The 26,657-nt window shown below is 36.5% G+C and overlaps 2 protein-coding genes across 2 annotated transcripts; both read right to left on the minus strand.

Annotated features, from left to right (window-relative positions):
* Positions 1 to 8,865: 8,865 nt before the first annotated feature.
* On the minus strand, positions 8,866 to 11,421 carry LOC110738975 (chlorophyll a-b binding protein 6A, chloroplastic). The gene is made up of 4 exons (XM_021919415.1): positions 11,128 to 11,421; positions 10,475 to 10,577; positions 9,433 to 9,721; positions 8,866 to 9,165 (listed from the first exon to the last, which is right to left on the minus strand). Exons 1-4 carry the CDS (start codon positions 11,319 to 11,321, stop codon positions 9,020 to 9,022), a joined length of 732 nt encoding a protein of 243 aa, XP_021775107.1. The 5' UTR covers positions 11,322 to 11,421; the 3' UTR covers positions 8,866 to 9,019.
* Positions 11,422 to 12,284: 863 nt separating this feature from the next.
* Positions 12,285 to 21,070, minus strand: LOC110738974 (probable mitochondrial-processing peptidase subunit beta, mitochondrial). Its single transcript, XM_021919414.1, has 9 exons — positions 20,335 to 21,070; positions 19,263 to 19,427; positions 19,044 to 19,181; positions 18,790 to 18,941; positions 18,581 to 18,689; positions 16,822 to 16,920; positions 14,803 to 14,868; positions 12,922 to 13,029; positions 12,285 to 12,768 (listed from the first exon to the last, which is right to left on the minus strand). Exons 1-9 carry the CDS (start codon positions 20,977 to 20,979, stop codon positions 12,682 to 12,684), a joined length of 1,569 nt encoding a protein of 522 aa, XP_021775106.1. The 5' UTR covers positions 20,980 to 21,070; the 3' UTR covers positions 12,285 to 12,681.
* Between the last annotated feature and the right edge of the window lie 5,587 nt (positions 21,071 to 26,657).

Raw genomic sequence — 26,657 nt, forward strand, 5'->3', positions numbered from 1 at the left:
CCCGACCGGGCTAGAGGTTGCCTGATCGGGCCTTTGCTCCTCTTGAGGCTTGGACTTCAATTGGGCTAGATTTCTCGGCCCAATCTGGGTTTCCTCTCGGGTCTCGAATACTTGGTCCAAATACCTCAGGATCCCAATTACCGAGCCCTTAATCACCGGCTCTCACCGATCCTGGGCTCCAAAAGTGGTCGTGTCCTTCTAGCTTTCGTAGTTGATCCATAAAGCCCGCGAAAATGCTCCAAGAGCAATTTCCTGTAAAATACAACTAAAACTACGAAAACACTAGAACACACAAATTAGTAATAAAAGTGGCCTGAAAGAGCCAAAAACACTACTAATAACAACCAAGGGACGGGGGTAAAACACTATATAAAATGGACATATCAGTTATATTGTGGGTATCGTGGGTTGAATATCTAGTGGAGTACTGGAGTGTGTTAGCTGCACAAGTGGATATTTTTTAGTGGGCTTCTAGGGTTCTTTTAGTTTTAGTGTTTCATGGTTCAACAAAATTAGTAAGACATTTTGTATTTTTTTTTAAATTGTAAAATCGGATCGGATCTAATATTGAAAATTTTCAAATTCATGATCCAAATCCGATCCGAAAATTTCGAATGTCCGATCCGAAATATCCGAAATTTAAAAACTAGATCGGATATCCAATTTTTCGGATCAGATCAGCCGGATCACAGTTCGGATCAATCGGATCGGATTTTTTGCCCACCCCTATCCCCACTTTGATCGAGTCTAGAATAGACGAGGATCAAAGTAGTCAAGGAAATAAATCTGAGACTTATTCTAGAATAGACTTATTCTGCGAAGTTCTCAAAGAATAGAGAATCTTTCAGAAATGTTAAGGATGTCGAAACGATCTTTGATTCGCTAAGTGTTCGAGACAAATAGCTATTAAGGTTAGAAAAAAGTATTTTCTAATCTTAACGCGCTAAAGAACCTAGATTGATCCTTTGCAATTGTAGAACACTTTTACAAGTAAAGGTGTTCTAGGTGATGTCAAGTCATGAGAAGAAATCTAGTTAAAAAGGATTAAAGGGGATAATATCCTCTAAATTATGGCATCGTTGGTCTAAAGTCGCTCGATATGTCACTGAAACTTTAGCCTGATTTTAACAAGTGAAAAAGATGATAAAAGGGGAGGTGTTTTGGCATTTGTAGCCTAACATGTGAATAAAGTTCTTGATACTCGCTTGTCAAAACGCAGTATTCGGTGTCCACAAGATAGAAATACATGTCTCAGGACTGGAGGCATATATCCAAATCCAGTGAGAGAGAAGAAAATCTGCAACTCTCTCAGAAGTTTTGTCCACAAGATGAAAACACGTGTCTCTGGACTGAGGGAACGTGCCTAAATAGATGCGACATCGTACGTCGCTCTTTATACAGGGGGTGGATGGACACCCTAACTGTGAAGTAAGCTAGTAAGTTCACTAACTACCGTATTTTTTTTGGGAAATTCTCATTGGTAGCCTCGTACTTTTGCGTATTTCCATTGGTAGCCTCGTTGTATACGAATTATCTTTGGTAGCCGCTTACTTTTGAAATGTTACTTCCATAACCTTATTTTGCTAAAACTGTTAACTGACTGTTAAGTTTAACCTAAAAGTCAATTTTATAAAAATTAAAAGTACTTAACTATGGTTAGTTATGTACTTATATCATAATTTCATTAATTTTATTTAAAAAATTATAACCCCTCCTCCCCGTTCCTCCTATACAGCCAGCGTCCAAGCTTCCCCCTCCCACCGACGCTCAATTCCCGAACCCCCATTTCTCAACACCCTAGCCCCTCACGCACCAAACCAGCAACAATAACCAACAATCGGGCAGCTCCATAGTACACAATCGCCACACAATAGCTTTCGAACACCCAACCACCGTCACACTTACCTGCAACCAGGAGAACCACACCGCCGCATTACCGGGCAGTGCCGCTAGCCCACAATCTAGAGCCACAATCTCCATTTTTAGCCCATATCGATTGATTTACTTAAGCCAAATTGACCAAGATTTTTTGATATTTTTTATGATAATTCTGACTTGTGGAGATGGTCGGTGAGGACGAATGATGATGGTTGAATGGTTAAGATCCTGAGCAGCTAAAGAAAGAAAAGAATAACATGGTCGTTTTTTTGGGGTTTTCATAAAAAAGGGAAAGAGATAAGAGGTGATTTTGTGGTGTATTGGTAGTTGTGGTGGATTAGGGGTGATGGGGAGTCGATGACTGAGGGTATGGGATGGGCAACCGAAGTCAGGGTGATGGGTAGCCGGAGCAGCGGCGTCGGCAGAGGGGACTAGGGAGGGAGATGGATGGGGGATGGTTAAAAAAATTATTTTATAAAAAATGATTAATTAAATTGAAAATAAATTCAATTAAATTTTAACACCCACTTAACTGTTTAGAGTAAATAGGGTTACGGAAGTGAAAACATTAAGAATGTGAGGCTACCAAAGATAATTCATATACAAAGTGGATACCAATGGAAATACGCAAAAGTACGAGGCTACCAATGAGAATTTCCCTTTATTTTTTTATACAGGGGGTGGACAAACACCCTAACTCTCCGGTAAGCCAGTAAGCTCACTAACTACCATATTTACTTCCAATCAAGAAGTGTCTGTTCTCAATGGTTCGTCGCGCTAGTCAACTCATTTAGCTAACGCCTAAAGTAAGGAAATTATACCTTTTAGTTACGAAAGGTAGATCACGTTTAGCTAGGAAGAGGTGAAATTTTACACAACACCTGCGCCATGCACTTTTACGTTGTATGATAACGCCATCCTTTTTGCTGTGGACGCCAAAAAGAAAGAAAAGAACGTGACATTTCTAAAATCAGTACAGTAAAATGACAAACCTATCTATGTGAGCTTTTACGTAAAACACTACTACAGAACGTCTTAAGAAACGCTCACAAAAAACGTCCAAAACGTATGCTTAGGGAAGGCACAAAGCACGGTATGCATGCATGATGATGCAAAAAATTGTCAAAGAAGAAAATAAACTACAAAATGCAAAACAATTAAAAGATATTTCAATCATTTGCGCACCATTACGTCTAACAACAAGCAAAAACTGTTAAAGTTAATCAAACGGGTCAAAATGTAAACATCGATCTTTTAAGTGACCAATATCTGCGCGCAACTCACTGGGTCGCGCTGGCTAGGCGCGCCCATCGTTTTGAGTTGCGCTGGTCTGTCACGCGCAACTGATTGAGTTGCGCGCGACATTTAAGTCAGCAAAAGGAAATCCTTGAGCGCGATTTTCATTTCTCTCTCTCTCTATTTCCTTCGCCATTTTCGGCTCTTTATCTCTCTAAAAAGCTCAAAATTTTTGTTTCTTTGAAGCTAAAGGAAGTAGATCTCGTCCCCTATTCATATTTTCCATAATTCAATGTAAGTTTTTTGCTAAATTTCATTTGTTTTTGGCTGAATTTGGGCGATTTTCAAATCACAAAACCCTAAGTTTTGAATTTGAGGGTTTTTTATTTGGTCCATCATTCTTGAAATTGTTTGTTCCATGTTGTTATTTTATGTTTAAGGAGTGTTTTGCAACAAATTTCATGAAAAATGGTTAAGTATTGAACCTTGTATGAGCATTTCTTTGTTTAAGTACGTTCTTGCAATTTTCCTTCGAATTTAGTTTGAATTTGTTTTTTTGCATGCTCATTTTGGTTATACTAATTGATTATGAAGTAAATTATAGCATTGGAACTAATTTTTTTTTTCATGAATCATGTTTTGAAAATTTTGAATTGGAAAAATGACGCGAAGTATACTCTAAGCTTCTTTTTGCCATGTTCGAACTTCAAGATTGTTTGGTAGACGATAATTATGTTTATGTTGTCATTATTCGTCTAAAGGTAGTTGATTCTTTGAGATTTAGGAATATAACCTCTTGAATGCTTTATTTGAAACTGGTATAGGATGGCTTTTATGGATGTTAGAAGCCCCCATTTACAGAGTTTAACTGCAGGTATCGTAGCTCCCAAGCATGGGTGGCATTCGATTTTTGTGCTTTGCGCTCTCGGCAGTCGTTATGCTGCCGAAATGTATCTAGAACACGTATATTAGCTTAGTTTAGTCTTAAAAAGAAAATAAGCTAATAAGGAATTTTGTTCGTTTATAGTGTGGATTCCCCTCCGTTTGTCGATGCTGAGGAGGATCTAGGAGGACCCGTACCTGACGAGGTAGTTCGCCCTCGAAAGAGGGTGACTTGTCCTCCTGAGGGGGTTCGGGAGCGACCCGTGGGAGCTAATCGACGTCACTAGGAGGATGTGGTATGGGAGGCTCCTCCCAGCTAGGACCCTATGGTCCTTAAGTGGGACCCAAACCATCACGTTTCGATCAGGAGTTGGCGCAACATAGTGAGTTCTTCTACGTCTCCGTTTTTTTTCTTTGTTTCTCTCTTTTTTTAACAAGACGTAATCGTATTTTTTTTGTATGATATTATTTTAGAGTGAGCCTAGCATGCATTTGTACGGCTTAGGACACTTGCGAGGCCGTTTTAAGAGTTTACCCGACGTGGTGAAGGGTATAGTGGAGTTTTCGGGGATCATCCCCCAGCTGGTGGCTTTTCGGGATTTATCGAGTCAGCCTACATCGTCGGCTTTCCTTCGTGGGTTGCTGGAGTTTTGGTGGGATTCCACCAATACTTTCCATTTCCCGTGGGGAGAGATGACGGCTACCCCTCATAATTTTTCTATGATCACAAGTTTTCCTTTCAGAGGTGAGCCTGTGATTGTGGAGACCGTAAAAGGGTCAGACGAACGGTTGAATGACCTCGTGGGGGACCGTCTTGCGACGACCCTTCATGTGTACGCGTAGTCTTGTCCATACTCGATTCTCGCCGACGAGGTTGATCGGCAGTGTACACCCGAGCAGCTAGCTCGGATATACATTGCTCACATTCTATTTGTCACTATCTTGAGTGCTTAGGGAGAGCGTTTCGCTATCGGCTTACTTATTTGCCTCAGTTATTTGGGGCAAGTAGGTAATCTGAGTTGGGCGGAGGTGTCGTATGCCCGTATACTTACAACTATGGGCAAGGCGACCCGGGTGATGGATTTTGCGGCAGCTAATGAGGTGCCTCGGATCTCCATTTTGCGGCATGGTCGTATCCTCGAGGTGCGTATTTCTCTTTAACCTTGTTATCTTTTTTAATCACCATTTTTGCCTTTCGATCTCATTATTTTTTCGTTTCTTTTAGGCTTGGGGATACTCGTATTTGCCTTTCTTATCCCCCAGAATACTTGGGGTGGCTTGTTTTCCTATCGGCCATCGTCTGGTCACGATTAGGAAGAGATGAGCCACTTCAGCCGGCGACTTTCGCCAGAGGATTCTTGCATCTACTCGTGCGTCGGTAAATATTTTAACAATACATACATTCTAATATGCATAGTTTTTTTGGAATGATTTTCTCATGTGGTTGTGTTTTGTTAATCAATCTCCATCCTTGGAGTATGGTCGTCAGGGTCCTTGAGGCTTTCCGGTCAGGCATGGTTCGCTGCCATTTTCGAGCCCTTTATCAAGGACTCCAGAGGACAGTCGCTTGGTTTTAGGCAAGCATTTTCTCTGGTAGTCTTAATCCGAGGAGCCTTTAATTTGGTTCCTGCGGACCCTTCGATCTGGATATTGCGTCCGGACATGTTGTCTACCGAGGACCGAGCTCAGGCGATCCTTGGTTATCCAGCGGAGCAGCTGGTGCTGCCGGATGCATCCTACCCGACATTCATTGCATCCAGGCTAACTCATTTTCCAGCTTTCGTTCCGGTTAGTATTCTCTATTTTAATTATATTTTTTTATTCTTTTCTTTTAATTTCGGAACTTTGACTCTTTAATTATTGTATTTTCAGCGAGTCGAGCTGGGTGGTTGGGTGTCACCTGCAGCAGAGATCACGTATATTGATGCTTTCGGGTCGGTAATTCGTGAGATTCTTCCAGTGGCGGAGGATGAGGACATACCGTTTGTACATGAGACGGTTGAGTCGGTATGTTTACTTTGTATATGTATTATTATTATTTATTATTTTAATATCATATACATTTGTTTGATAATTGTCCTTGTATTTTTTGGAACGGGTTCCGCGAGAGACCTTGAACGGCATGGTGAGGACTTTGCGTGCTTTCCGAGCTGCTTATCGGAGAGCCATCATGGCTTTATCATGCCGTGATCATCGGATGGTTGCGGTAAGTTTGTTTCTTTTCTTTTTCTTTTTCTTTTTGTCAAAGCTAAGTTATTACACATTTTGTGTATTAGTCTTTGTTTTGGATTTTGCATAATGTACAGAAGCCTTCCGGGAGTCGCCGAGCACCCTGATTTCTTTTTTATATTTTTTATTTTTTTCTTATGGAAAAAATGTACATATATTATTTTTTTGTTGTACATATGACATACCTTTATTTTTATATATATCGTATTTTCCACAAGTGTTTTTTTTGTTGTTTTCGAAAAAAAATTCCGAGGGAGGGAAAGGGTTCCCGACTTACCCTCTCGAAAAAAATAACAAAAAAAAAATAACAAGGAAAAGGAAAGAAAAAAGAAAGGTGTAAGGAGAAAAAGAAATAAAGAAAAATAAAATGAAATAAAAAAGAAGTCAAAAAGAAAATAAAAGAAAAAAGGACACAAAGAAAGAGAGAAAAGAAAGGAAATAAGGCTTAACAAAGACAAGTGTATGATTAGTCATAAGATTTCGTTGATATTCCATTATTTTGTAGTTCAAAATACAGAAATAAATCTAACATCATGTCGCGACAGACAAGGCGCGCACAACTGGATGGTTTACGTGCAGACGTCGCACGCATGTAAAGCAAATGGGCGCGGCTGGTGCGCACAACTAGTGAGATGCGCGCGCCGCCTGCGGGTAAACTTACCTTTGGACGAAAATTGCCAAAAATTTGCCCCTTTTGGGTCTATTTAAACATGGTTTCGTGTAGGTTTTTTATCATATTGCATTCATTCATTAGTAGTACCATAAAGAAAATAATTTCTCTATTCTCTCTCTCTCTCTTTTTTTTTTTTTTTTTTGAACAATGGCGAAAACCTTTGAACAACATTTGAAACAATGGGTTACTTCCCTTTTAACTGAGGACAAACGAGCTTTCAAAATATACCATCTTGACAACCTATTGAGCTATATGCGACTAGTTATAAATTTTGATTTCCTCCATGCTGCTGTTAATCATTGGACTCAAACCACCATCTTATTCTCTTTAAAGGGGATGAAATTGTTCCGTTACCTGACGAGTTTGAGGCTCTATTAGGCTTCTCTGCAAATACTCTCCCTATGACATATACCCCTAACTTGTCGGATTCCAAACCTGTATTTCAAATATTCTTGGTTTGAATGACAATGATATGGCATATATTGGAAGTGAAGAAGGCGTGAATTTAGTTCAATTTATTGAACACTTCGTCGCCCCTCGTGACAATTTGACTAAACAACGTTTTAAAATTCGTGCTTTATGTTTTTGTCTTGTTGTCAATTGTTTGCTTAGGACAGGTAAAGAGTATGGAGATTATTCTATGGTGTCCATAGTGGAGCAGGGATGTCACTCACCCGCTCCCTTAGCTTTGGCAGAAACTGTTCTTTGCTTGAATCGCCTTAGAGGAGACCCTCACGAGAACGGTTTCATTGGAAGTCCAATCCAATTACACGTACATTTTTTTTCGTCGTATTGCAGTGCAAGTCATAAAGTTGCGCTGGTCTGACCAGTGCAATCTTCTAGGATGCATGCGAGTGGCGCGAGCAACTGGTTTTGATGCGAGCGCCACCTGCTTGTGTAACATCGCAAATTAATTTTTTTTCTCCTCTTTTTTTCAAATTTGGCTCATGGAGCGATTGCGAATCGTTGATCAGCCACAAAATCTTGAGGCTAACGGAGTGAGGACATTCCCTGGACGTCGAACTCTCTACAAACATAAGAATGAAGAAGAATAGACGTCTTTTTTCTGTCACGGGGTTCCTCTACTCTTTGTGATTCCTTAGTGGAACTCACCAGCATTATCCCCAAATTACACGTGTCGCGCTCACTTTAAAAATTTTCCCGCCAAATTTTTTTTTTCAAAGTAAGATAGCTAATAATAACAAATAAATAAAAAAGATAATATACAACCTAAAAAATAGAACAATAATAACAACTTAAATAATTTAATCATTAATCTATAAAATGTATTTTATATATTCCCTTGAATCTATGTATTGTTCGTTTTCTACTTAAAAAAAAATAGAAAAAAAAAAAAAGATTTTCACTCAATTTCAAATTCATAACATGTCAGCAAACTAAAATTGGAGATAAGTACTCTACATTAATGTATTTAATCTATATTAATTTGATAATATAAATAGATATTTCGTACAATTATTAAAAAAAATAATTCTTTTGAATATCACGGGCAAAAAACTAATTAAGTAATAAGATTACTCCCTTCATCCCCAAATATTTTTTTCTATTTGCTATTTTAGTGCCACCAAATGTTCTTCACATTTCACTTTTTCAACTTAATTTATAATTGAAATTTATCTTTCCCAATGCAATTTTTTTACTTTACCATCATTTTTTTTTTTGTTGTAATAATTGAGATCATATCTTTTCCAATGTACTTTTTCATATTTTTTCTCTCTACTTTCCTTACAAATTATTGAGTTTTATCTTTACTAATGTACTTTCACTACTTTTCCATACAAACCTTCCTTACAAATTATTGAGTTTTATCTGAGAGAGTATTGAATAAACTGAATCGATCCCAGAACCTCCTGGAATCAGGAGGGAAGCTCTAACCACTTGAGCTATCCCTCACTCTCATCTTCTTTCTTAGTTAATTAGATGTCTAACACATTATTGCAAGCATATTTCAAACAGCTTATCCTCCAAATTGTATTTTCTCATAAACATTCTTCTAGAGTTACACACCTTGATCGTACAACTTTCAAATATCGTTATAAATGCAAGGGATTTTTACAGCATGTATAGTTCTTGATATTGGTTGTACATTCAAGGTATAATTTAAAGTGATCTTGGAATAATGATGTCGCCGATGTTGTTGTGCCATGGATCAGCCAAGTGAGTAGCCAAGTTTTCCAATGGACCTGTTCCGGGATATGCTGATTGTTGAACGCAGAACCCCACAAAAGCCAACAATGCAAGACGGCCTAGCCAACAAACAATCACCTTCAATTAGACTACAGTGACGCTAAATGGCTAACATGTTAAACTAACCAACATAGTAGTACAGTAGAATGCAATTGTACAGATTCATCTCAGTGTACAGTCAAACCAACTACAACATAGTTTGTTTTTTTTTTTTCACCTAGTGTTAAGGACGAGAATCAATCCATCCTAAAACCCTGAGAGAAACTCTAACTACTTGAGTATTAGCAAATTATTTTTTAATTGATTAAGAATTTGAGTGTGCTTACCATTTTTAATCTCTTTAACCTTCAACTCCTCGAACTTCTTAGGGTCCTTAGAGTAACCCAAAGGATCGAAAGCTCCACCAGGGTACTTCTTCTTCTCGGTGTCTTTCTCCATACTCCTTTGGTGCTCTACGAACGCGATAGCTAAAAACTCGATTGCCAAAATTGTAGGAAGGTTACCCCATGGAACAGGGTTGCCTAAGTAGGTTGCTTGACCTCCTGGAAGAGCAGCCCATTCTTGAGCTTTTACCCAGTTACCTAATCCCAAGGCTTCGGGTACAAGGATCCCTGGCTGCAATTTGTAGTAGAGTCAAAACTCAACAACTTTCATAAATATAATCTTGATTTTAGCATGTCAAAAACACCATTCACAAATTAAAATTATATTTTTCAAACACTATAGACTTATAGTATAGGATAAACCAAAAATCTACAAGATCTTCTAAATTGGCTAGCTTAGCAAAACTATTACTAAAATGGCCTCATTTAAATTCTAATTGCAATACTACTAGCCTATAATTTCATATAAACATTGAACCTTGAAATAACTAAGAGTGTTTAATTAAACAAAAACAAAACAAAAAAAATCATTCTACATCCCTATTACTACTACCTCCATTTTTCTAAGACCTATTCATTTTCCGTTTTCATCCGCTTTTCTAAGTTCTACTCACTTTTACTTTTATTTCTTTTATGACAACTTTTTGTTCAATTAAACCTCTCTTTAATACAAATGTACTCACATGTATAAATGTATAATCTTCATTTTTCAGTAAGACTCAGCAAATCGAAGGTAGTAAATGAAAGTAGTCATTTTAGTATATAATTTTGCTAAACTAGCTAATTTAGTATCAGATCCAAATCTCCACCAGATTATGAAAACCTCCACCAAACCCTCGAAACCACCACCTAACCTTCAAAACCACCATCCACACGACCACACTCTAAAAATTACCACCCAACCCTCGAAACCACCACCTTTTAGTGACAACAACCCCCTAACAAGAAATGAAAAAAGTTTAAGTAGTGTATCATATATACTTACAACTGCAAGCATTGCCCATCTGCAATGGATGAGCTCTGATTCCTTAAACCTCTCTAGATTCTCTGGAACTTCTCCAAGCCGAAGTGGGTCAAATCCAAAGTCACTGCAAAAAATGTAAGCAACCAGTCTGATTATAATTCTTCAAAAATTAATGGAAGACTATTTGAAACTCTAATAATAAGTAACTGCAGTGGATAATCATTGTGGAATTAAGCATCAATAGATAATCAAACCAGTAAAATTTTACAAAATCGTTGTAAATATCTACCATCTCCATTTTAAATTAATTGCAACAATTTGACTTTTGCATCATTAAAATGTTTACTTAAACTATGTTTCTTCACCGATATACTAATTTTGTTTCTTATTTTGTATAACAAAGAAAATAAGTATTTTTGTGAGATATAAAATGTTTCTTTAGTGCACCTGATAAGAAACTGATATAATATGAATAAATATTTTTATGTAAAATAAATGGTAGGAATTAGTTGTACATGTGCGTTTTACAAAACAGATAAAGTATATACTACCTCCATTTTACATTATCTACGGAGTAATATAAAACGGAATACGTAGTATATGCAGCTAAAAAGTGTAACCATATGAAGAATATAACATTTGCTATTAAATTAGAGCAGTATAAAAAAAATTACCCAGGAGCTGATCCGTCAAGGTAGGGTGGCCTTGGTTGACCAGGCATCCATTCTGCGGACATAGAAAACCGAGAAGAGGCATTGCACGACACATTTGCCAACGGTACCGAGGCGGCAAACTTAGACTTAGAAGACGAGAGAGAAGAGGGGAACACGGCGGCGATGCCACAACTCATTAAGGCATTAGAAGCCATTGTCGTCAGTTCAAAGAAAAGACTAAACAAGGTTCGATTTGAGGTTGAGAACTTGAGAACTTGAGAGAGTGAAATGAATAATAAGTTGGTGATATTCAAGTAGAGTTGTAAGGTTTAGTAGAGGATGTAGGCGAATCTAAATGTTGATATTCATTGGCTAAATTTGCTTATTTGTTATCCAATTCTATGCCACGTGTCATATAGTGATATATCTATCTGGCTATATTTTTTGAGTAATCTGATTTTTTTTTTGGTTTTAAGCTAGTAGAAATGTGTGCGTCTCATACTGTGTTGAGTTGTATGGTTGAGAATGTTCCTATGTTATTTGGGTAGATGGTAAATAGGATTTTTTTTGTGATTCTTAAGTTTTTATTTACGATTTTTTTGGTGTAATATTCTAGCTTTGTGGAGATTGCTCCTATGCTATGAGAGAGTATGAGGCTAGCTTGAGCACCTTGTCAATCAAGAAGGATAAATATTAACGGCATAAATATATGTCAATCTCCATTAGAGACACTTTGAGGGTGAACATCTCTTATCCTTCCCCCTCACTTTTAAAGTGTTTGACCCGTAAATATTAGATCGAAAATCTGTGAATGTTAAAGTCTAGTTAGAATTCTTCTCCTAACCTTCAGAACTAAATATATATATGCAAAGTATATAATACTAGTACAATAATTCTTCAAAAGACCATGCCCATTAAAGTCCATTAAAGACTCTATCCGCTAAAGACCCTTTTAACCTTAACTCTAACCCTTTTATCATTGAATTACCCTGCCCAATAACCATATCTACCTGTTAGGCTGTAAGTAAATAATAAATGAAGAGCAAATTTAACTCTTGCACTAAAATATACTGCTAAATCATGTCTAGATTCAAATCAAAAACAGGGGTATCCGATTGTTCAGAATTGGCAAAGGTACTGGTAATACAAAGAAAGAAAAAATGCATTAAGTCACTGGATTCTCGGAATTCTTCAAAGATTCTCGCATTAAAAACAATTGCTCAGGTGTAAATACATGTTCTATGTTACGCATCTGTTTTGTTTCAAAAGGCAATATCATACAGCTTAAGATAAGCGTATAAGGTATTCTCAGCTAAAATTATTGCATCTCACTTACTAGTCTCATGCCGATGAGGGCAGACCAAAAATAAATAAAGGTCGAAAAGGATAGACTGAAAATGGTATATGAATTATCGCCTCAGAAAACAATTTTACACAATCGCAATGGACCGAAAAGAACTGGTGAATGGCAATGGCAATACCAGGAGCCTTTGAAGGCTTTTTGTTGCAAGGCAACAAACTTTTATATGAAAACCCACATGATTTGAGGGCTAACTAAAAACATGGTAAAGCAACCTAATAACGGTTCCAGTAGGTCCTGCGTCTGAACCAGTTGTAATCGGGCAACTTCTTGATAGGACCCATGGCAGCAATAGCAATATCCTACATTTAAAAATTAGATAAATGAACAATAAGTAAAAGTTATAGACTTAGCAAGTACCTTTTATACCATATTAAGCAAGAAACTTAGCAAGATATACAACACTGATAAGCATGAAAATTAAAAGTTTAACCTAATGAGACTGGGTTTCTTACCCTGTCATAAATAAAGCGATTAGCAACACGTCTCACAGTGTTTGCGTCTAGAGCATCAATCCTAGCAAACAATTCGGCATATGGTATCCTCCGTCCATAAGTGAGCAACTGCAAACAAGATAACAAGATTATATACTGTCGTGTGAATATAAAAAGAGTAGCCAGTACAACTACTAGAAACATGGAATTGGGAAAATAATAGGACATGAGAGATTGAGCATAAAAGTACAGTCTATTCTCCATTTCTCCAAAATATTATTACCATAAATAGTAAATAAATTGAGGATGATAAAGTAGATGGGTGGGGCCGTGGAGGTGGGGAAGAGAAGGAGACAATGAAAGACATTTTCAAATCTAGCATTTTAAGGGACTTGGATTGGTTATTGCAGATTCTCATTGTCTTACAGATCTAGTGGCATTCTCAATTTTCTCAGCTCTCTGAAATCTCATCTTTTTTTTATATATTTAAATTTTATTTTATTGCAAAAGAGCTTTGATGGGTGTCATGGGACAACCATTCGTTCACATTTAGGGAAAAATATCGTCTCTCCTGCATTCACCAAGTTTTTCCAGATCCAAATCATTTCACCTTTTCCCAAAACATTTCAAAGCCTTTTTTAGTTTCTGAAACATTTAAGAAACGGAAATCCAGTCCATGTAACATCATCATAGCCTAGATGTTTCTCGAGCAAAAAAACACGCCCGAGTAAGAGCTTTCCTCAATGACGGAACTAACAAAACTTAGGGCCTGTTCTGATTGACTGAATTGAACTGGATATTTTATGAGATAAGGAAATTAAGAACTGAAAATAATCTGAATAGAACAGGCCCTTAACTACAAGGCTACATGACCTGGAATATCATGCAATCTATAGAACACAGCCTTGGAAAGAAAAAAGGCTGAAATGCCCATTTGCTTCTCTATATTAAAATGTTATTGTTATTATCTGTACCAACCTGGCAAGTTGCCCTTTTTTGTATCAAAAAGACTAATTGGCCTAACATAGAAGCAATTTTGGCAATTTTTTCAGCGTGTTTGCTCAGCCTACTACTCCCTCTAGATAAGTACATCACTGTGTCTAATTGTCTATCCACAGAGTTTTAGATGAGTGAGTCAAGTTAGAAATACAGTATGCGATATAAGGTGAGTAGGGGTACATTTTATTCACACAAAGGGAATGTATGTATGAGGACCATGGAAACAGAAAAAATAATCTATGGATAAACAAAAAGAAAGTGGAAAGGTGGTAATATTGTGGGTATTGAATAAAGTGACTGTTGAAAATTTCCTAAACGGACAAAGAGAGTGTGCAAGGAAAAAAAAAATTAGAAACAGAGGTGACTGGGTGCTTCAGCTAAGAAATTCTATCTCCTTTTATCTGCCCTAGAAAAAAACAAGTCATGTCTCACCGGAAATGGCAAGAGTCAAGGATTGAAGTTGATGTATGATGTATCATCAAAACAAGAAGTAATAACCAAATGGGTAGTTGCAATTTCAAAGTACATTTTTAAGGTCACAACAACGATCTTGCAATCCTATTAGTTCACTTACTAACAAGCAAAAGTCAGGTTTCCGGCGTTTCCCTATCTTTGAGCATTCAACAAAATAGATAATTCAAAGAGTGCATATGCAATGGACAGTACAAAGTCTTCACTCTCTGTAATGATCCAAAGCACAAGGTAGTTATAAATTGAGCCAGACAAAACAAGAAAACCATCCTCTCCTTGCTAGGCCATAACAAAAGGTTTCTATCAATTATGACTGTATGAGGTATTTGGCATATTCCAATAAAAACTTTCTATAGAAGTAATGTTGGCAATATATATGTACAGGCAACAATAATATGAAAAAGAGCAGGGGTAAAAAGAAGATATGTATACCTGGCGACCGATATCTTCCGCCACTGGACTTGTTCCATCGATGTGCAGCAACAGAGATGACTTCAACTACAATATAATAACAAGAGATGAGAGCTATTAAGATTACAAACAAAGTCGTAACCTTTACGAAGTAAACTACAAGTGTGTTGTACACACATCAGCATAAAACCTTAGATTATGTTTCATATAACCTATAAAACATTCAGCCTTTTAAGATATACGACATGAAGGGAAGGAGCAAGGCAATAAGAGTATTTGAAATAAGGGGATTTAGGGGATAGAGAGAGGTAATTTAAATATGTCATGTTTACTAACTTGACTTGACTTGAAGAACAGACAGTTTAGGCACACAAACATCTTTTGAGATGACAGAAGGGAAAATAATTTAGAAGATAACAGGTGAGGGGGCAGTAAATTACAGAGAACTTCACAAGAACCAATTATAACATACCCTACGATAACAAAAATGTATGTTCATTTCTAAATGTTTTCAACGAAAATAATATAAAATAAAACATTGCTTAAATTGAGGTTCTAATGATTACATTGGATAAGTTATATGTCTAGAAAAAAATGACGAAATTGTACTGTATAACATTGCATGGAATGTACTCTGATTATATCCATTGCAATTACTCCTGTATTTTATTAAGTGTTCCATTTCTCTGGGCACAAAGTTTTAGGAGGAATGGTAGAATGCATTAAAATTATTGAAGTGGGTAGGTTGAAGAATACAAATATTTGAAAACGGGGAGAGAAAATTTAAAAATTTTAAAATATGATATGGAACCACTAGTGGGGAGGAAAATAGTAAATTATTCTTATAAGTTTCCAAAAAAAGAAATGGAGCACAGAGTAAAATATGGCCGGAATTGGGAAGAACAACTCTTCTTAAAAAATAAAGGGAGTAACCACATTTATAAAATGATACTATGGTCTGCCAAACCAATCTGACACTCTTTTGAAGAAACTGACCATAGCCACTCAAGATTAGCAATTATACCTAAATTATGTGCTTGTCTGATGCAACAAGGTTTCAAAACCATCAACCAGGTTTAAAAAAAGATAGTGAAACCAAAAGAGCTATCACAACTTTCTGGACAGAAAAAGGGTGAGGAAGGAAGAAAACTAGAGAGGATATAAAATAAACAGCTAGCTTTCCTTAAGAATTTCACTAAACAGGTAAATTAGCCTTTATTAAAATAAGTGATTCTTTGGTACATAAAATGGTATGGATTTGAAATCAGGAAAGAAATTAGAGTGATGAGTATAAAACTTGATTGATTATAGCATATTACATACTTACATTCCATGTAGGCATGAATTTTTCTCTTTCAATGGATATACCTGAAAGGTATGTATGTGCCAAACCCTCCACCACCCTTGGGTCCCCAAACCCCACCTTGGGAATTCGAGTGACGAGTTTAATTTTGCAATTTTTTCAAAAAAACACAAGGTATGGGTTTCAGCCATTCTAAACCCATACCTTAGACCTGAATTTCGGGAACAGAACGCCTTCTCAGGGTATATCAAAGTGACCAACTTCAAACCCTGGACATTCCTATCTTCCACTATTCCCATCAGAAATCTACTTTTTATCTCATATTTATTCATAATTAATATACATCCATGTTTACAACTCTCTAAAAGAAGCATATATCTTTATTAATTTCACCAAGTCTTGAATGGAAAGATTAAGTTTGGCAATTGGTGCACCCTTTAACTTCAAGTCCAGTATATGTAATTATATGATGTAATCACAATATTTTACAGTTGAGTATATATTTAACGATCTAAAAAACAAAACCAAACAAAAGGCAATCTAGAGTAAGATGGAAAATAGAAGTAATTTTGCATCATTTTTAAAGTCATGCACAGCAGTCCTTGGCTCCCTAGCCTGTAGTTTATTGGCAAAGCACACCTTAAACTCCTATTCTCCTAAAAACTGATAGCAAAATAGCACAATAGAAGACAAATAAAATTGCGGCTAATTTAGCAACCAAGAAGAGAGGAAAGTACCTGGTTACAAGCACGAGTTACATCAGCATCGGAAACACGATAAGAGAACTTACTAATATCATGCATAATTGCCCATGCCAAATCATCCAAACAATCAGGCTGAAAAAAAACATCAGAATTCAGTTCAGGAAAAGACATACAGAAAATTGGAATGCTTCTACCAGTGAAGGTAGCAACTCAATCAAAGGTTCTCTTCATGGTTATTTACGCAACTACAAATAAAAAAGACATTTAAACTCTAATTATGATGCTCAAATAGTCAAACAAATACCACCAAAAATTTAAAAGGGAAATAAACATAGGAAAGTAAATAATTCATCAAACCTAAATTAAGGCAACTATTAATTCAAAGAAAATGCATACTCAAGGAGTAATATGCTCAAGGCCATTTGTCCACAGCAGATGAGGTACCGTGTTTGACACATATAAAGCAACTACACAAGATATAAGTTCGGCATAATTTTAATTGTTTAAAACATTCAACCATAAAAAACACATCAGACATCACACCGAAGAGAAATCGACTATAAGGGGCCATTTATTTTACAAGAGGATAACTGTAAGGGATATAAGAAGAAATAGAAGATAACCCCCCAAGTCTTTGATGTTGTTTAGGTGCGGTTAAATGAGAAAGGGAAATACACCCACCACCAACCTCCCACTTTACAACCACCATCACCATTAACACCAAAAACAGAAAGGGTAAGATAACTCATCACCATCCTCCCACTCTACAACCACCATCGCCACCTCCATTTTAACCTCTGTAGCATGACGGAATAGGTAATCCATGCCCCCGCCCCCTTTTTTTCCTCTCAGAGCTAGAATTTGTGTGTAAGTGAAGATGGTAATAAGGGTTGGTGGGGTGGTGTTCGGGATGGATGGGTAAGTTTCTCCAAATTGCTAGGGCGGTTTTAGGGGTTGGTGCCTTGGTGAGGTGATCTTCATGGAGTGATAGGTGGGTTATAGAGTGGGTGGGGTGGTCTTCGTGGGTTTGTATAACTGTTAAAAAGATGGTCAAGCAATGTACTTTCCCCATCTTTACATGCCACAGAGTATGTTGGCCAATCTGTAGGGCTGCTTGCAGGTGAACCAAATAATTACCGAAGTAGTCATGCTCAATTTTCTTAGTGGATGATTAAGCTTTTGGAAACTGATTGCTTCGAATCTTAATCTCAATTACAAAAGGCCCAAAGAATTCTATTCAAAGATCAGTAATCTGTGATACAAAGAAATAGAGAATAACTGTAGTAATTTGCACACATGATTTGAATTGAATACATCATTCTTTCAAAACTCAGAGGTTCAAATAGAGTATAATGAGATTACTGCAATCTCCAACCATAAACTCACAGCTTCCTCCATTTCAAATGCAGGGCACCCACATATTACTATGTCAACTTTTGGCCATTTTCCTTGAGCATTTGATTTACCCATATATGAAACCCACGTTTACCTCAGATGGTATGGGTAATGGGAGCTTTATATATTGTAAAAAAATAAAATAAAAAATGTTCACTACTGTAATCAGACAAATGACAAACCACCTCAAATTTTCTGAGGCTATCCAAAACATGATGTATGCATTCTTAGTTTTCTTACTTTCACACAACATATTTATTATAACCAAAAACATGATGTGTGTACTACCAAAACAAAGAGCAAAAACTAACAAAACCTTCTTTCAGCACTCAGAAAGTAATATTATGAGATCATCACAAACGTTTGGAAATGCCTGATTGTAAGATGCAACTCTAACCTTAGCAATAGCATAAACACCAAATAAACCAGTATCTTTGTAGTTGGTGTTGAATGCCATCAAGCTTTCAGCAAGTTCATTATTGGCAACCCTTTGGACCAGCTCAGATCTGATAGTAGCAAGAAATAGCAAAGTAGTTGTAAGAAAGTCAACAACTTTGCTCCCAAAAATAACCAAAAAAAAGGTCAAATGAACTATACTACACTCACCCCATGTGCTTTCCACCACCAGAATTTTTGTTCCAGGAACCCAACATTGTCTGCATAACCATCAAAGCAACGGAATCCGGATCTGTGTATGATGCTCCATTGAAGGCAATAGCAAATTGAGCCAATTCAATATCATCATCAATCATTCTGACCTGATTTCAAGCATGAACAGAGACATAGACACAAACAAATTATTTAAGAGAGATAATTAAAACTTTTAAACAACTACATAAAGTACTGAAAGATATACAAACCTCTGAACCAGTGAATGACGCTGGCTCTTGGGCAACTAATTGAGAAGCGGTGGTTGGATCAGTTGACAGCTTTGTAAAATGTTTTTCTACTAGCTGAACAATATCCTCATGTTTAACAGCACCAGAGGCAGCAATGACCTGAAATTCCAAAACCCTCTCATGTATCAGCAACAAGGATTGAAAAATATGCAACTATAAACTGTTTAAGTAAGAGCATACCATCCTTGGAGCTGTATAGTGGGTTGCTATATAATTTTGTAGATGAGATTTTGTGATTGTCCTAACATTCTCAGCAGGTCCAAGAATGGTTCTACCCAAAGGTGTGTATTGGAAAGCTGTTGCATGCAAATGATCAAAGATCACTTCCTCGGTCTGGCCTTCAACCTTTAACAAAAAAAAACAAAGCATATCAATTAGAAGGTCAAATAAATACTGCTATATAAGAATAAGAGTAGTGAATAATAAACCAACATTCATCTACGCAGAGGTTAGCAATTGATAGACAATGAGAAGCAGGTTAAATATACTTTGCCAGTAGCTAAGTACATGCTAGCATTAAGAACTAGTGTCTAAAGTTTATAGTAAATTAGATGAAACTCCTGCTCGATCTGATGGGCGATAGAGGAGTTAATCAACTCCAATGAATCATCATATTTTTTTAAAAAGCTAATTGATCAAAAAATTAATTTTAAAATCACAAGGAAACCATAATGAATTTCTTTTTGTTAAATTAAAATATTCAGGTCCTACAGAAAACATAGCTTCTTGTTCTGACATACAAGATACTAAGTATATATTAAGAAAACATAAATTTCAAGATAGTACCTCCGTTCAAATTTATCGTTGCTTTACAAATTCAAATTGCACGATTAATGTGACTACTAAACCCAGAATTCCAAAATCAGGAAATATTAAATTTATAAGATTTTAACACTTGAAAATACATTCAAACTAAAATCACAAGGTCTAAAAGCATAAAGTTAGCTTCTTTTCTTCTCAATTAATCATCAATTGAATTATTAACCACAAATTATGCAATACAATACTCCCTCAGTACAGATATATCATCACATTATCAATTCAAATTGAACTATCAATGACATTAAAGTATTAAACTGATTTAAACTAAAAGCAAAAGTATACACAATCAAAAGCATTCAACTCGAAATAATCAAAATAATTAGACACCACAAAACCCCCCTCAATAAAAAAAATATACTCACACTTTATGTAAATCGTTGCAAATAATTTGAAAGATGAGGTAAATTAAATAAAAAAAAAATAATCTCACCTCCTCCATTTCACGCAAGATAACATCACGCTCACGAGTAATTCGTTCCTCCTCAAACTTAGAATTCTGTAAAATATCAGCCAAAATATCTATCGCCTTATGAACATCAGTATCCATAACTTTAGCAAAGTAAGTAGTCTGTTCTCTGGAAGTATAAGCATTCAAGTGACCACCCATATTCTCAATCTCCTCCTCAAGCTGCCGAGCAGATCTCCTTTGGGTACCCTTGAAGATCATGTGCTCCAAGAAATGAGCAGTCCCATTAGTCTCAGCGCTTTCGAAGCGAGACCCGGCATCGATCCAGACCCCGACGGTGGCAGTGCGCGCAGCGAGCTGTGATTCGGTAGCGACGCGGAGACCATTAGGGAGAGTAGTGATCTTGGTTGCCGGGGAAGTGAGGATAGAGGTGTGGTCGGCAATGGTGGGGTGAGGGGAGTTGTGTTGGAGGAAACGAGGGTCAGGGTTTTCGAGGCGTTTGAGCTTTGATTTGACGGATTCAGCGAGGCGGTCGTAGATCATGGCATTGGGTGGTGGAGGGGATGGAGAAGGGGCGGAGGAGTGGGCGGTGACGGCGGCGGCAGCGGAGGAAGAGAAGCGGGGGGATTGGATGGTCCGAGAGCGAGAGAGGAGGCGCCTGAAAGCCATGGTGGTGGGGTGGGATTGTGGAGAGAGTGAATGAAAATGTTAGGGTTATTAAGGCCCTAATTGATGATAATCCCCCCTCTTCCTCGGATTATTTGGGAACTTACTTGTTGATTAGTTTAATTATATACTGATTCAGTAAATAAGTTTTTTTTTTTTTTTTAAAGAAGTAAAAATAAATTATATTCAGCAATGATCAATAACTTTACAAAACAAATATAGTGGAGAATCAATAAAATAATTTCAGTTCAATAAAAATAATTTCATTTCAACAAAAATAATTTCAGTGAACGAGGCCTTACTTTGAGTACAATTTTTATCAATATACAAAAAAAAAAAGTGAAAAACATATATTACCATGTAAAATAATTCTGGGTTAGTTTTTATGTATATTTTCATTAAATCAAGCTTTAATTTTTAATAATACGAAATTACAATTATTATAATGGTCAAAAGTGTTCATTGGCAAGTATGTTGGTCAAAGTGTTGTGATTATTATGAAACGAAAGTAGTATCAATTTCTAAGGGTTCGTTCGGTGTCATTTTACGTTTTTGGTTTTTGAGTCAATTTGTAAGGGCTCGTTTGGTGTCATTTTAAATTTTGCCAATGTTATTATGGGGCGGGTCAGGCATGGTTTGATTAGGTCTCCCAAAATTCCTATTAGGAACATCTTACATATGCAAATGCGTACTCAAACTATATACCAACATCATGTACATACTATATAAGAATCGTACTTGGTTTGACTAATGCTGACGATTATCCATGGTGTGTTGGTTGTCCTGGGACTTTGAGACATGCTTTCTTTAAGTGTAAGATTCTGAAGAATTTGAGTTTGATTGAGATTGCGGCAAGCTAGCTCAATGGCTTCGTGATTTGGGATTTATTGTTTTTTCTCTTAATAGTGGGATATATAAGATGCTTGAAAAAGTGTAGGGTGCGATCCTACTTTAGTGTTTATGGAATAGAAGAAATGACAAAGTGTCTTCAAGGGCATGAAGAGTTTACACCCTCTAATCATTGAGTGCATTCAGCGCCTTGCATCTAATTATTGCATTTCCTATACTAGCATATGCGGCGCGGCATATATGCTGACGTGTCTCGGTGCTTTGTACCTGTATCATGTTATTTTACACCGTGCCGCGGTACACATACGGTGACATGGTGTCTTCACACGTTTTCTCCGCGCTTAATAAATCTGGATGTTTTTTAGGCAAAACTGTACACCGTGTGTAGGGAATATTTCAAGCGTTAACCCCCTAGTTTGAACCCCACTGTGATCATACACTAAAGTACGGTGGCGTCCAAAGGGAAAGAAGATAGAGCAAAAGAGTCGCCAACAAGTTTTAGGAACTTGTAAACTGTTCATGAGGTGAAGGTTACACCCCTTAACGATCCAAGAGATGATCAACTCCATAAGGTCTTGAACCAAATAGGGTTCGGGGATGAAGGTACAAATCCAACCTAAAAGAGATTGAACCTGCCCTAATAATAGGCCTCTACTTTATTCTGATCGTATTCATGTGCGTTTTCTGACTAACATACAATCAATAGGATTACCCTAAACCTGTTTATCTATGTTGGTTGAATATTAATGCACAAATAAATCTATTATTGGTGATCACTTGAATTATAATCATATTAACCCCAAACAAGATTATTAATTATCTTATTAAGCGTGATTACAAGTATAGATTCCCTTTAAACATGCATAAAAGGCGTGATCAAGCAATAACAATAAATATCAAGCAACATAATATATAATCATAATAATAATCATGAAATTATAATAATAATAATCATCATCATAAAATTATAATCATAAATCATGTTAAAGCATAATAATAGCAAGATCCTAGGCATGATACTAACAAGATTAATAACAAACCCTAGCATGTCACTAAATAATAAAAATCAAAGTTTTAACCCTAACATGATACTAACAATCATAAATATTAGGAAGAACATAAAAGACATCATACTTTTAATCATACTTGATATTAAAGTTACCCTAGACATGATACTAGGAATCATAATAACAACCTAAGCATGAACTCTATATCATAACATCAATAAAAACCATTAAAGTACTTACTTTGATGCCTTGTATCTCTTTCTAATAACAAAATACACACGTTAGTAACTTCAAGGAAAATAATAATTAAAACAATTAAATTACATAATGGAAAGAGAGATTTGGGACCAAACCCTCAAAAATTAAACCTTTCACGTCTAGGGCGAAGGCAACTTCAAATATGGCTAGGTGTTTCTAGATCTAATGAATGCGGATTTTTCTATTTGTGAGAAAGCTAGTTTAGAAAAGAGAGAGAGAGAGAGAGAGAGAGAGAGAGAAAGAATTGATAGATTGTAGATGAAAAGTGGTGATGAAAACGGAGTTTTTACGACGTTATTTATAAAGAAAATCAGCCAAAAAGATAAAATATCAAAACAGAGTTCTGGCGCAGATAAAATTGAATTAGCACCAATGTTCGCTATTGGCGCCAGACGCCAACATTAGCGCCAGGCGCCAATGCTAGCGCCAGGCGCTAAAGCTGGCGTTTGGCGCTGATTCAGAAATTCACGCGTTTTCTTAAAATCAGATAAAAATTGCCGTACAGGAGTATAAAATCGTACTTTCCTCAAAAAATATTCTTTGATTTTAATTAAAACTCTAAAAAGTCAACAAAAGTCAATTTATCAATGTTAATTGAATTAGGAATGAAAAGAACCTTCTAGAAGAATCTAGAAGACTAAAACAATTCCTAATTGCATTAGGAATGATAAATCTATTAGGCCCTCCTCTAGATCATTGGGCCGCATATAAGGCTCAAACTGGGCCCAGTTCAGTAAATTGGCTATAACTTCCTCAATATTCATCGGAATTGGGCTTATAATATATCGTTGGAAAGCTCTTGTCAAGCCCCATCCAACTAAACTACTATTGGACCCATATCATGGACCAACCAAACTGGATTGGCTGTTTTCTTAAAATAAGTTTTCAAAAACAGAGAGAAAAGAAAAGAAATTAAAATTATCCGCAACACTAGACTTTCCACACTTTCACTTCATTCGATTATGATTCGACGCGAAAAGGTACTCATCACCGGGTTTGGTTTTGGGGAGACACAAATGGGTGTCTACACCGTGTCACAGTGCCTCACGTGACCGTGCTTAGTACCGTGTCACGGTACACACACCCGTGACGCGGTGCTCAATTAGGGTTTTTTCTGCGACGCTTATCACTTCAGTTCATTTTCTCTATACATGCGCTGCTTATTTCTTCAGTTCGGTGCACCAAAAACCATTCTCTTTCTCCTTACACCAGCAATCATTCTCTTTTCTTTCTTTTGCCTAAATACAAGCCTGCTTATTCTTCCATAATACTTCCCCTAAGCACTCCAAGGAGTTCATACTTGACCCCAGGTTCCATCCTTAAACCAAGGCGTGAAAGGTACAATTAACTGAGGGTTTGGACCAAATCAACTCTTTTTTTTATTTAGTTTAATTGTTTAATTTCATTGATTTATATATTTTGAAGTTACTAACAACTTGTTCATGATGTAGCAATTCAAGGAAACGCGGAAAGTGAGTAATTAATCACTTAATTACTCTTATTTTTATTCTTGTTGCTAGTATCATGATTAGGGTTATTATTATGATTTGATTTGACTATGTTAAATTGCTTCCAATATTAATGTTGATTTTATTATATTTTTGTGATCACCATATTATTGCATGTTTGAAGGGAATATGTAATTGAAAAATAATGCCTAATAAGCTAATTTGGACGACCACTTTAAGTTCCTTTTTAATCTTGTTGTTTAATTAAAGTGACCGCAATATTTTAGAATTATATATTGCATTAATATTCAACTAATTTAGCTTAATAATAGTTTGGAGCAAATTGAATCTTTTTTTTGCATACCTTTGAGATCGCAAGAATCACTTTTCACAATAAGAATCGAGTAGAGGCTAATACGGGCGAAAGTGACTCCATGACTCACGCTGTACCATCATCCCCGATCCTCCTTTCGTGGTTCCGAACCATATGGAGTTATTAATCTCATGGATTAGGAATGGGGTGTAATTAACCTTCACGGGTCAATCGTTGTTGCCTTTAGTTGTCCCTTAATCGTGGTTGTCTTTTATGATCCGTGAACGGTTTACGAGTTCCTTAAAAACTTGTTGGCATCTCCTTACTTTTCTTGTCCCTAATCGTATATGTCAATTCCCACGAGTGCCAAGCACATTCACAACATGCTTAACATAGGCGCACTTTGAATGACTCCTACAGATAGTAAGACTCAATTATGATGCCTCGCTCATTAGGGAAGATGGACGGGTGGGTCTTGGTGTTATGGCTCGTGACTGCCATGGAGATGTAGTGTTTGCAGCCACTAGGAGAGTTTGAGCATACTAGTTGCCGGTTATTACAGAAGGAAAGGTCGTTGTTATGATTACTGGTTAGGCTTTTATCAAAAAAACGCAACGGAAAACTTAAAACCCTTTCAAACCAAAATAAACTTTAACTAAAATAAACTTCAAACTACAATAAATCAAGCCAACTTAAATCAAAACCAACTCAAATACAAAAAGGAACCATATCGGCCCAAAACAAAACCAAATAAACAAATAAGTAAGTTACTAGCATCAAACCAGTAAGAAAATGAACATAACACTTATAAGGAACATAAATTTAAGTAGCTCTCCACTACACAAAACCCCTGGACATGTTTCATGCATCTCTACCTAAAAAAGGCCTTAAGTAAAATGTCTCAACTACTCACCATAAATGAATCATCATAAGGCCAAGTCAAAGTAAGGCCAACAAACACAATCAAAGCATGCATCAGTAAAGTTGACTACATAAACGAATAGAATCACACTAGCATGCTCCACTGCACCCTATAAATTCAACATTTCTTACTTGTCATCAAACAAGTCAACAAACCAAACAAAACTCATTGACTTATAATCTAATTTATTTATTCATTTGAAAATGCATCGAACGAGTTTCGCTTCCAAGTCTCCGCCCCAAAATCGAGTAGGCACCTATGTCACATGAGAATGACGGATGTCCCTGCGCATAATAGTAAATAAAGGAAAGTAAAGTATAGCGTCTCGTACCTCATGTAGAAGTCATGGTTAAATAAAAAATTCATAACTCATACCCCCCCTACATGTTCATGCTCAAGGTATATACTTTTCAAGAGATTTGGTACATTTCCTATTTCACTTTACATGATTTACCATTTATACTACTTGGAGAAGACTCACAATAATCTATCATTCAAAGCAATCAAACATAACCATCCAATTAAACAATCATTCCAAATTAATTCTTGAATAAATAATGACCACATTTAACTTAATGTTGAACCCTTTTTTAATTAAATCGATGTAAAAACACCTAAAGTGCATATGGCACCTCAAAATCCTCAACCTCATGTCCCAAGACTTAAAAGAAATTGTTTATAATTTGTGCATAAGCACCCTTTTCATTTTAGCTCAATTCCTTGGTTGTAGAAGCACCAATAAATTAAGGAAAATTTGTCTAGAACTAACCTAAAGATAGGATCATTTGTGATGTTCGTGTTTGGTGGTTTTTGGGGTCGGGACGAGCAGCGTGGATGGTTTTGGGGGTCGGCGGTGGGTCAGGTGGGGAGTTACATGGTCGGCC

This window comes from Chenopodium quinoa, unplaced genomic scaffold (genome assembly GCF_001683475.1).
Source record: "Chenopodium quinoa cultivar QQ74 unplaced genomic scaffold, ASM168347v1, whole genome shotgun sequence".
NCBI classification, from domain to species: domain Eukaryota; kingdom Viridiplantae; phylum Streptophyta; class Magnoliopsida; order Caryophyllales; family Amaranthaceae; genus Chenopodium; species Chenopodium quinoa.

Coding starts and splice junctions, on each gene's coding strand:
- LOC110738975 (XM_021919415.1), bottom strand. CDS start 11,321: ATGGCTTCTAATGCCTTAATGAGTTGTGGCATCGCCGCCGTGTTCCCC. Junction 9,722..10,474: donor GATGGGCAATGCTTGCAGTT/GTAAGTATATAT, acceptor TACAAATTGCAG/CCAGGGATCCTTGTACCCGA. Junction 9,166..9,432: donor GGTTAAAGAGATTAAAAATG/GTAAGCACACTC, acceptor TTTGTTGGCTAG/GCCGTCTTGCATTGTTGGCT.
- LOC110738974 (XM_021919414.1), bottom strand. CDS start 20,979: ATGGCTTTCAGGCGCCTCCTCTCTCGCTCTCGGACCATCCAATCCCCC. Junction 14,869..16,821: donor TAACTCGTGCTTGTAACCAG/GTACTTTCCTCT, acceptor ATTATATTGTAG/TTGAAGTCATCTCTGTTGCT. Junction 12,769..12,921: donor ATCGCTTTATTTATGACAGG/GTAAGAAACCCA, acceptor TTTTAAATGTAG/GATATTGCTATTGCTGCCAT.